A 12173-nucleotide genomic window follows, 5' to 3' on the forward strand; every position below is an offset into this window, starting at 1 on the left:
CATGATATGATGATTTCTCAGTGCTTTGGTGATAGTGTTTAAGTTCTTTCGCTTTTGAAGTGTATATTGGGAAAGGTCTGCATAAAACTGTAAGTGTTGGTATTGTGCAGGTACTTGTTCTTTTTTACGCATGGTTAGCATCAGCTGTTCTTTCGCGTGGTAAAAGTGTAGGCGTAAGATTACATCTCTAGGGATGTGTTCTGATAAGTACGATGGTTTTGGCAAGCGGTGAATTCTATCGATTGTAATCTCAAGATCAGTAAGGTCAGGCAAGAGGGATTTAAACAGTGAAGAAGCATAAGATCGCAAGTCAGTTTGCAATATTGTTTCGGGGATCCCCCTGATTTTTAAATTGTTCCTCCTGTTTCTGTCTTCGATGTCTGCGATTTTAGCCTTTAGCCATTCAGTATCTCCCTCTCTCTGATCATGTGAATCCACCAAATCATTAATAGTAACAGCATACTCTCCCATTTTTTGCTCAATATGTTCAACCCGGGTTTCTACCGCCTGGACACTGGTGTTAAACTTATGCATGCAGGTCATCAGATCTGATTGCAGTGAGCTTCTTAATGATAAAAGCATGTCCTTCAGGACAGTGTCCAACACGGGTTTGTGCATGGTGGGGAAAGTTTCAATGGAGTCAGGGAGTTCACGTGTGTCATCCCCTGACTCCATGTCTGGGCTGGCCGCTCCGAGGGATCCCTCTCCATCCATCCTGCATTTAGCCTTAGCTGGGCTGCCTGAGGGGGTAGAAGGAGAGTGTGGATGTGGGGTCCCTGTCGAGGGTCTATTTGGGAGTAAGCTGTTTTTCTTAGGAGGATTATTAGAGGTATAGCCTAGCGGTGTGGATGATGACTCGGCGCCATCTTGCCTACCGTCATGTTGCTTCATATCATAGAAGTCTGTCAGTCTTTGTGGCTTCCTCTGCTCCTTTCGTTTTCTGGACATTGTCCCAGTGGTGTCCTTACACAGATCGCCTGCTGTAGGGATCGGAATCCGAGCTGGATGGATCGATTTGGGCCGCTTTTTATCCTGGGGTCAGCGGAGCTCCGGATCTATGCTGCCATCCCGCTCGCTCGCAAGCCACGCCCCCGGAAAACTAACTTTTGACTGCTTGCTATCAGCAAGACAAGCCCACGTTCTTTACAGCAATTCTAAAATTATTATGACACTTTATAAAATAAATGTGGGAAATTTGTTAAAGTGTAGCACTTCCAAATATGCAGTCCACTCACCAAATCTTTGTTTAAGGATTTTTTTGCATGCTTTTATTTACAATAAATTTCCAAACATTACACGTAGGGTTACTCTCAAAGGGGTTTTCAGCATTCCTCAGCAAATTAAATTCTTCATACCAGCCTCCTGGCTTTCTCTCGTCTTAGAGGCTTCAGGCCATTGTCTGTCTCTCTTTCCAAAATTCTCATTCTTTTCAACTCTTGTGCACACATTCACTTCTGTATATCTTGCAGCAACCTTCTATACTGGCCTACACCTTGACTTCTGGATGGAGAGCTCTTTTCTCACCCATGGTGAAGCCCTGAACTACAGTCTGCTTCTTCACAAAGATTCAGTACACACCTGGACACTCAGTGTACTAAATTGCTGACAAAACCTAGACCCAGGATTAGAGACTTCATCCCTCCTAAGTCTTTACAAAGCTTCCTGCAGGCAGGGTTGAATGGTAGCCATTCTCCCAGCGATCAGCTAGGGGAAGTGAGAGGAGAAGAAGAGGAGAGCCAGTCCGATCATCACACATAGCAGGGATCGCCCGCTGTGACCGTTTTGATTTGATTTGGCTGGTGGCTGCAGCGACGTAAGTCCCTGCCTCCTGGACCGGCTCCTTTGATAGACAAAACACTGGTCCAATTACGGGATGTGTGACATCTATCTTAGGAGCCAATCCAGAAGGCGGGACTTTGTCTGGGAGCGCCGGGCAATTCAAATCAAAGCTGTCACAGTGGGTGATCCCCACTCTGTGTGATGATCCGGTCACCTCTTCTTTTCCTCTCCTCTCTCTGATCCCCATGCACTGGTGAGGCTGTGCTGATGGGCACTGATCAGGCTGAATTGATGGTCACTGATGAGGCTACATTAATGGGCACTGATCAGGCTGCATTGATGGGTACTGGTGAGGCTGCATTGATGGGCATTGATGGGCACTGATCAGGTTGCATTAATGGGCACTGATTAGGCTGCACTGCTGGGCACTGATCAGGTTGCATTGATCGGCACAGGTGAGGCTGCATTGCTTGGCACTGATCAGGCTGCATTGATGAGCACTGATAAGGCGGCATTGATGGGCACTGTTGAGGCTGTATTGAAGGACACTGGTGAGGCTGCGTTGATGGGCACTGATCAGGCTGCATTGATGGGCACTGATCAGGCTGCATTGATGGGCAAAGATGAGGCTGCACTGATGGGCAATGATGAGGCTGTATTGATGGGCACTGGTGAGGCTGCATTGATGGGCACTGATCAGGCTGCATTGATGGGCACTGATCAGGCTGCATTGATGGGCACTGATCAGGTTGCATTGATCAGCACGGGTGAGGCTGTATTGCTAGGCACTAATCAGGCTGCATTGCTGGGCACTGATCAGGCTGCATTGATGGGCACTGATCAGGCTGCATTGATGGACACTGGTGAGGCTGTATTGAAGGACACTGGTGAGGCTGCATTGATGGGCACTGATCAGGCTGCATTGATGGGCAAAGATGAGGCTGCACTGATGGGCACTGATGAGGCTGCATTGATGGGAAATGGTGAGGCTGTATTGAAGGGCACTGGTGAGGCTGCGTTGATGGGCACTGATGAGGCTGCACTGATGGGCACTGATGAGACTACATTGATGGACACTGATGATACTACATTGATGGACACTGATCAGGCTACATTGATGGGCACTGATAAAGGCTGAATTGATGGTCACTGATGAGGCTGCATTAATGGGCACTGATCAGGCTGCATTGATGGGTACTGGTGAGGCTGCATTGATGGGCATTGATATGCACTGATCAGGCTGCATTGATGGGCACTGATTAGGCTGCACTGCTGGGCACTGGTCAGGTTGCATTGATCGGCACAGGTGAGGCTGCATTGCTTGGCACTGATCAGGCTGCATTGATGGGCACTGATCAGGCTGCATTGATGGGCACTGTTGAGGCTGTATTGAAGGACACTGGTGAGGCTGCGTTGATGGGCACTGATCAGGCTGCATTGATAGGCACTGATCAGGCTGCATTGATGGGCACTGTTGAGGCTGTATTGAAGGACACTGGTGAGGCTGCGTTGATGGGCACTGATCAGGCTGCATTAATGGGCACTGATCAGGCTGCATTGATGGGTACTGGTGAGGCTGCATTGATGGGCATTGATGGGCACTGATCAGGCTGCATTGATGGGCACTGATTAGGCTGCACTGCTGGGCACTGATCAGGTTGCATTGATCGGCACAGGTGAGGCTGAATTGCTTGGCACTGATCAGGCTGCATTGATGGGAACTGATCAGGCTGCATTGATGGGCACTGTTGAGGCTGTATTGAAGGACACTGGTGAGGCTGCGTTGATGGGCACTGATCAGGCTGCATTTATGGGCACTGATCAGGCTGCATTGATGGGCAAAGATGAGGCTGCACTGATGGGCAATGATGAGGCTGTATTGATGGGCACTGGTGAGGCTGCATTGATGGGCACTGATCAGGCTGCATTGATGGGCACTGATCAGGCTGCATTTATGGGCACTGATCAGGCTGCATTGATGGGCACTGATCAGGTTGCATTGATCAGCACGGGTGAGGCTGTATTGCTGGGCACTAATCAGGCTGCATTGCTGGGCACTGATCAGGCTGCATTGATGGGCACTGATCAAGCTGCATTGATGGGCACTGGTGAGGCTGTATTGAAGGACACTGGTGAGGCTGCATTGATGGGCACTGATCAGGCTGCATTGATGGGCAAAGATGAGGCTGCACTGATGGGCACTGATGAGGCTGCATTGATGGGCACTGATGAGGCTGCATTGATGGGCACTGATAAGGCTGCATTAATGGGCACTGGTGAAGCTGCATTGATGGGCACTGATAAGTTGCACTGATAGGGTTCATTGATGGGCACTGATAAGGCTGCATTGATTATGTTGTTAATGTTTATTTTTGCAATGTAATTCTGCATAAAACATTTAACAGTGTCATTTCATGAGATAATTTATGAGGGTGTGTTTAGGGGTGGAATTAGGGGTCGGGCAGGGTAGCGAGTAACCCCTAAGGCCTGGCTAGTAGCTCAGGACTTGAAATTTGGAGCCCTGACTCTTAATTTATTTGGAATCTATAAATACAGAAAATCTACAGACCCTTGATGTCTGAGAACGTATTACTTTGCTTATTGCTTGTTATGAAGGTTAAATATTGCAGAAGTTTCTTGTATAATGTTTAAAACATTTACAATTTGTATGTGTTTTGTTTAGGATATCAGCGACAATTGACTTACAAGCGTGATGACGGCTCATACAGTGCCTTTGGAAAGAATGACCCCGAGGGTAACACATGGTGAGTGTCATGATTTACAATGTTTTGACAGACAATAAGCTCATAAAATTGATCCAAACCCTAACTGAGCGATGTTTAATTTGCATAAGAACTATTTTTTCTTAAACAATTTACATTTTTTTAACTGTCATTTGGGCTCTTCAGTAAAAAATAGCATATTTCTTAAAGTCTACAAATAGTTTGCTCAATCTGTTCTCAGGGATCATATCTGCCTTTTCAAAAGCAAAACAGCCATCTACAGTATGTCCCCTCCTAACCAGAGTTACCAACATGACTTAGCTTAAGGTATAGAGGCTAGACCACATTTTGATACCAGTCTAATGCCCCGTACACACGGTCAGATTTTCCGATGCAAAATGTCTGATCGGAGCGTGTTGTCGGACATTCCAACCGTGTGTGGGCTCCATCGGACATTTTCCATCGGATTTTCCGACAACAAAATCCAATCGCGTCAATTCCGACCGTGTGTGGCCAGTTCCGACGCACAAACTGCCACGCATGCTCAGAAGAAATTCCGAGACGGAACGGCTCGGTCTGGTAAAATTAGCTTCCGCAATGGATACAGCACTTTCGTCACGGTGCAATGTAAAAAATGGTTTAATACAGCGCACTCTCTTCTTCTTTATAATGTGAGAAGAATGAAGCAGTTTTGCTGCTCATATTCACACAGACTTCTCACAAACTTCTTTCTTTATTATTTATCGGGACTCCCTCAATATATTTAAAATTGTCACATCTAACAAAATTATTTTTGGGCTGTTTTATTTTTTTTTTAAAGGCTGTTTTTTTTTTTTTGTTTTAGGTTTGTATTTTTTTCAAGGCTGTTCTTTGTTTTATTTTATTTTTATTTTTACTCCATAATATTTTTGTGTGTGTTTTGTGTGTCAAGTTACCACAACACCATTGATATCTTATATTATTTAATCTCAAGGAGATTGTTTGGTGTTGGTGTCCCTTGTTAATTTCACATTGTACTATAGAAATATACCTGAATCCTCACAAACAAACTGTCCTTTTTGAAGGAAAAAACACATAGGAGAGTATAATTGAAACAAAAAATCCTTTATTAAGGGCTCAGAACCAAACAAAGAGGGAAGCAACGCTGGAGAAACAGCTGAAATTAGCGAAGCCTTGGACCCTAGGGCAAACATCAATTATTTAACATCAAAATTGGTGGCCTGAGGAGTCCATATATAAGGGAGTGCAGTCTGGTCCAGAAGTCCCAGAGATCCGGAAAGCAGCAGATGACATCTGTGTCCCCAGGCTGTGGTACTACAAGAGGCTGCACCTTTTGCCAGACCAGACTGGACCCAGGGTCATCACTTTCTGGTCTTCTTTCCATGCTTCCTTCCTGTCTGTGGCTCTGGTGTTGGAGATGTGGCAGGAGGAGGAGTAGGACCTGAAGGAGGAGGAGGACTAGTAGGACCTGGAGGAGGAGGAGAAGTAGGACCTAGAGGAGGAGGAGGACCATGTGTGAGGTCACAAATGTGGGTAGCAGATGTTATTTGGCCCCTCAACCCTTTTTTGAGAGCTTCCAAAATTAAGGACTCACACAGGAGTCGTTGGCCCTCCTCCATCTGCAGCATTTTGCAGGCAGTTATGCAAGCAAAGTCCTCCTCCACAGTGTGGGGGGTTCTCAGGGCCTCTGTAGCCTTCCAAAAGAGGCCTATGGCAGCCTCCTCCAGGGTACTCCTCTTCCTGCCACTTTGTCTTTGCGGTTGTAGGGGAGGGACCTGCATATCAGGGAGCCTGCTTGGCCCGGCCACCTCCTGGCTGAGACTTCCCTGTGTATGAAAAAGGGACATGGTTTTAGTTTTTGCATCATCAATCACAATCATAAATTAGTACTCCAAACTAACATCTAGTTAACATCATTGATTGGACAACCAGAAATATTTATAGAGGAATGCTATACCTGGCTCAATCTGGGCTCCTCCACATGTTGCTGCCTGGAGGGCCCAGGTTGGGCGTCAGAAGCCTCAGCTGGGGTGGAAGGAAGCGTGGAAGGAAGACTGGAGAGTGATGACCTGGGTTCAGTCTGACCTGCCAGAAAATGCAGCCTCTCATAGTACCACATCCTGGGGACATAGATGTCATCTGCTGCTCCGGATCTCTGGGAATCCTGGACCTTCTTGTGCTCCCTTAGATATGTACTCCTCAGGCCACCAATTAGGATCTTCAAATAGGTCATGTCTGCCGTGGGGACCGCCGTCTTCACAAATTCCAGCAATTGATCCAGTGCTGCTTTCCTCTTTGTTTGGTTCTTATAATGTGGGTGGTTTATCTGCCACAGACAAGGCAGCTCCCTGAACATATCAATGAAGATTGCCATAAAGTCGTTATCTTTCAAGATATCCATTTTCACTGCAAGACACAACACAAGACAAACCCTAATGTCAGGCAAAACTCTCCTAATCTTGTTACAATATAGGCCTCAATCTAGAAGCAGTATAGGCCCAAGTTTGGCTCTGACCTTCGTTATTACGATCGGCGCCTCCGATACTCCTTCCTCCGCTCACAGATCGTACGTACTACGCACACGTGTTATGCTTTATACACACTGCGCATGCGTGTAACTCCGCCTGCCCCTGACATTCTTTCTAGTCTATTCCTCGCCCCTTTTCGTTTGGCGCAGTGGGGGAAGAGCACATGGCGAAGACACAATAGGTGCGTGCTAATTATAGCAACGAGGAGGAGGAAAGCCCGGATCGGGAAACGTCTGGATCCAGAAGGAGAAGATTTAAGGCCTCAAATATGTCCTTTGGGGAGATGTTGGAGATGGTCAACATCCTGAAGAAGGCAGACTATGATGGGAAGTATGGACCTTACCCCAACCCCAATGTCCGAAAGGCCAAGATAATGGCGAAAGTAGTCCAGAGTCTGCACCGGAATTTTGGGGTACATCGATCGAAAGATCAGCTCAGGAAGCGGTGTTCGGACCTCAAATTAAGAGAACATGAGCAGTACAGAAAGATCCGGAGAGTGCTGCAAAAAAGTAAGTAGTTATGCTGTGTTCATATTCTTTTTGTGTTTATTACGTTCGTTCTGCTCCATGTGCTTTTAGGAACTGTTGTACAGTTTAAAATGGCAACTTTCATGTTCATGGGCACATTATTCGTTCGTATCAAACATTTTTATTTCAGCCTATAAAACACCATTGTTTTGGCCATATGCATTTGACCACATGTTTTAGGGCCTACTTGTATGAAACTAATTTGGTTGTGTAGATGTGTTTGTTACTAGAATGAAATGCAAACTAGATTCTGTGTAAGGAGAGGACACTCAGCAGCAGTTTCCCCCATTTTGTTTGGGTACAGCATTGCATGACCGCGCAATTAGCAGTTAAAGCGACGCAGTGCCAAATTGTAAAAAGTGCTCTGGTCTTTAGGCAGCCAAATGGTCCGGGGCTGAAGTGGTTAAACTCCAGGCTCTGACGCAGCAGGTAATCAGGGACATAGCACAGGAGATGGGGAGAATATCTAGAGAGCTCAGGGGAGAGATAGATGCACTTGGAGAACGCACAGCCTCCCTAGAGACAAAATTTGGTGATACTCTGGTATATGTACAGGCTCTTGAAGAGGAAAATGCAGCCCTAAAAAACTCAGTGTCCCAATTGCAGCTTCAGCAGGAGGACCTCGAGAACAGAGAACGATGCCAGAACCTGAGAATATGCGGAGTCCCTGAGACTGTTGCTGACAACAATATCAGGCCTTATCTCTTAGGCCTATTTAACACCCTGGCACCTGAAATTGTGGACACTGACTGGCGCCTCGACAGGGCTCATAGGTCCCTGGCCCCTAAACTCCCCGCGGGGGTCAGACCCCGTGACATAGTTGTACGTTTCCAACTAGGGCCACGCGCAACAGATCCAGTATTGAATACAAAGGAGACAGAATCCAACTGTTCAGTGACCTCTCTCCGATCACTCTGGCCAAGCGTCGTTCTCTACGGCCTATCACCTCTCATCTACAACAACACAAGGTCCCTTATTTTTGGGGCTTCCCTTTTTGCCTCAACGTCACTCTAGATGGGGTCCAACACGCCCTTTGGGACCTTCAGGAAGGTGATGCATTCATCAAACGTCTAGGCCTGCCTCCACTTCCTGCTGACATGGATCAGGCCCTGCCTACCACCCACGCCCATTGTCAGCTCCATCCACAATCTGGACCCCAGTGAGAGGAAGAGGGTCAAAGGCCTACTCCACTCCCCAGCGCTCTCAACGCTCGAGACCACCCGCTTGATTTGATGTGGAAACTCTACCCTTGTCCATATCCTTTTTATGGCTTCATTTGGGATCTGACTGTTACTCAAATCCCTATTTGGGCCCACTGTGGTTACAGTATGCCTCCTCCTGCAGATGTCCTGCAAAGTTTAGGCTATTTTTGCTGCCTGTTTGCCTTCTTGTTAATGGATCCAATTTTCCATAGGACACAGTTATATTTCTTTATCTAATGGCTCCCCCACGGCTGCCTTTGCCCGGGTTGCCCAGAGATGTGCTCAGACAGGTAACGCTATTAGCGAATCATTGTGATGGGTAGTCACGGGTCCCTCACCATTTTGGAGATGGCTATGCTCCCCAATTGGTCCACAGGCTACGGCCGAGGATTCCTGAGTAATTCTTACTCAGGCCTTTTTGTGAAGTTTTTTCTTTTTTCCTCATTTTTTGGGCCTTACAGGCCTTTTTGTTTCTAAGCGTCATAATCTTACATGATCCCTTTTTTGGATCACCTCAAGTTTGCTCAAAAGCTGCAGTTCTACTTTTTCTTATTTGTATTTTTTTTATTTTATGTTTTTTACTCTTAGTCCTCTGGTTGATCATCTCAGTAAGGGATCTTTTGGTCAGACTAATACATGTATTTACTGTTGGGCTGTTAACCATTGTTTTGAATGCTTCCAAGCTGAATTATGATGTCTACTTATGGCTTTGAAACTGTTATCATATAATGTGAAGGGTTTGAATTCCATAAAAAAGAGATGGATGGCCTTGAAGGAATTCAGGGCCTCCGGTGCGGATGTCATCCTGGTACAGGAGACACACGGGAGGTTCCCTGAAATTTGCCTCTAGACACTTCCAAGTGTCCTTTCTAGCTTTGGACCCATCTGGAAGGGCTGGAGTGGCAGTTTTGGTTAAACGCTCATGTCCCCTCCAGATTAGTTCCACCCATCTCGATCCTCATGGGGGTTATATAATTTTAGACGGCACTTACTTATCTAACCCTATGACGATCATGAATGTATATGCTCCTAACACGGGTCAAATTAAATTCCTTATTGAAGTTTTTGAATGATTACACAGAGTAGCTCATCCCTTTATGGCCGGGATAGAAAATCGTTGTTCCACACCGGGCCCCCTCATGCCCCACAGTCCTTAGCCACTTCCTTCAGGAAGCCGATTTGCACCCACCGTCTGTTTGATGCTTGGCGACCCCCGTGGGTGATCAGTATTCACTTTACTCCCCTCCCCACAAGATGTTTTCAAGACTGGACTATTTCTTAGTGACGGCTCCATTGCTTTCCCACGCGGTGTCCTCTGACCTGGGTCCAATTACCTGGTCGGATCATGCCCCCCTATCCCTAGATCTTTGCCTCTCAGCTGCGTTTCCCAGGAGGTGCCACTGTAGGCTAAAAGAGTCTTTAACAAAACATCCCAAATGTAGAGATAAACTTCTCACCGCCCTAACTGAATACTTCCACTTAATCACAGGTTCCATGTCCAGCCAGTCCGTCCTCTGGGAGGCTCGCAAAGCGTCCTTTAGAGGATGGGCAAAACAAAAATTTTATGAATTTTCAAATAAACCGCATGGAATGTTGGTATCTAGGCTTAACCCTAGGCCCTCCCTATCTTTCCCGGATTATATAAAATGCACAGATGGGACTCCCACCTTCTGTCAACAGACAATGACTCGAGTATTTGGGGAATTTTATGACAAACTCTATAATTGCCTCTCCCCTGACCAACATCCCCCTTTTGACCACAAAGCTTTTGAAACATTTATGGCTTATCTCCGCCTCCCCCGACTTGTTGAGGAGGAGGTGCAGATTTTAAATGCACCCATTACTGAGGAAGAACTCACTCGCACTGTCAAATCTCTCCCATCCCATAAAGCTCCAGGTCCGGACAGCCTTCCCTACACTTATTATAAGACCTTTCTCCCGACTATTTCAAAACACTTGCTATCTCTAAAACTGAAGCTCTGTCCTTACATCTCCCTCCTGATGATCTCCTTTCACTAAAGAACTCATATCCCTATCGCTGGTGCACCTCTTCTCTCAAATACTTAGGAGTACAAATCACTTCGTCTTATTCTACTCTTCATTCGGCTAACTATGTCCCCTTATTTAAATCTATCAAAGGTATGTTAAATAGATGGAACCCCCTCCCGATATCTTGGATAGGCAGGATTAACGTGCTGAAGATGTCAGTAATGCCCAAACTTTTGTATTACTTTGAAATGCTTCCTGTCCCTATTCCGATGGCCCAATTGAAACTCCTTAAACGGTGGTTTCTCAATTTTATATGGAAGGATGGGGCACATAGAGTGGCCAGCTCGGTCATTTTTTCCCCCAGGGGGCAGGGAGGTATGGGAGCACCGGACATCCACAAGTACTATTTGGCTTCCCACCTCCGTGTGATGGTGTCTTGGGCCAGCATGCATCCTCCAAACATGTGGACGGAGATAGAGATGGGTTCGTTGTTCCCCATCCACCCCTGCTCCCTGGTTTGGTCTTCTGCATTATTTACTGATCCCAAGCTCCATGACCTCTGCCTGGGCCCTATGCTGTTTTCACACAGGATTTGGCAATCCTGCTATACCAAGTTCTCACTGGCATCCTCCTGCCCACCCCTTTCTAATGTGCTATTTAACCCCCTTCTACCTGATAGTCTCTCACACTCCCGGATGTTCCCTTGGGCCAAGGCGGGTCTGTTCCAACTCCGACATTTTGTGCACCCTATTACCCGAAAACTTTACTCCTTCCAGGACCTTCAAACTAAAAGCCAAATTCCAAACCAGCTGTTCTTTTCATACCTCCAAATATCCCACTATCTAGCATCGCTTTAACCTTCTCTTACTTTGACCAAACCTACACACTTCAAAGTTATATGCTCTCAAGGACCATACCAATCACGACATATATCGACTTCTGCAAGAGAACCTTCCACTCTCCGTGGAGCCCCACTCATATATGAGTAAATGGTCACATTTGACACAACAACAAATCTCCCCATCCCAATGGGCTAAAATTTGGACCTCAACATCCAAAATATCCCGATGTGTGGCGCAAAGAGAGACAGCTACAAAGTGCTTTTTTTTTGGTATAGGACTCCTGAGGTTATAAACCGATATGATGCTTCCCTCTCTCCTCTTTGTTGGAGATGCGGAAGGATCAGGGGCTCTCATTATCGCATTTTATGGCGGTGCAATTTGATAGCTCCCTTCTGGTCCATGGTTGCGATCGTGCTCCAGCAGATTCTTGATTCCCCTATCCCGTCGGATCCGGTACATCTTCTTTTAGGCCTCCCATTCCCCAGATTGGGGAAAAATTTGAACAAATTGGCATCATATGTATTACTGGCTGCAAAAAGAGCTATCCCTGCATGTTGGCTTTCCACCTCCCCCCTATTCAGTC

General features: G+C 46.5%; 1 protein-coding gene across 1 annotated transcript in view; it reads left to right on the top strand.

Moving 5' to 3' along the window:
• The window catches only part of LOC141105647 (alpha-2-macroglobulin-like), a 232651-nt gene that overhangs the window by 185041 nt on the left and 35437 nt on the right, over positions 1 to 12173 (top strand). Inside the window, exon 25 of the mRNA XM_073595623.1 lies at positions 4463 to 4544. Within this exon, the coding sequence (XP_073451724.1) occupies positions 4463 to 4544 (82 nt within the window). The remainder of the gene's footprint in view (positions 1 to 4462; positions 4545 to 12173) is intronic.

This window comes from Aquarana catesbeiana, linkage group LG08, assembly GCF_042186555.1.
Source record: "Aquarana catesbeiana isolate 2022-GZ linkage group LG08, ASM4218655v1, whole genome shotgun sequence".
Classification (NCBI taxonomy): domain Eukaryota; kingdom Metazoa; phylum Chordata; class Amphibia; order Anura; family Ranidae; genus Aquarana; species Aquarana catesbeiana.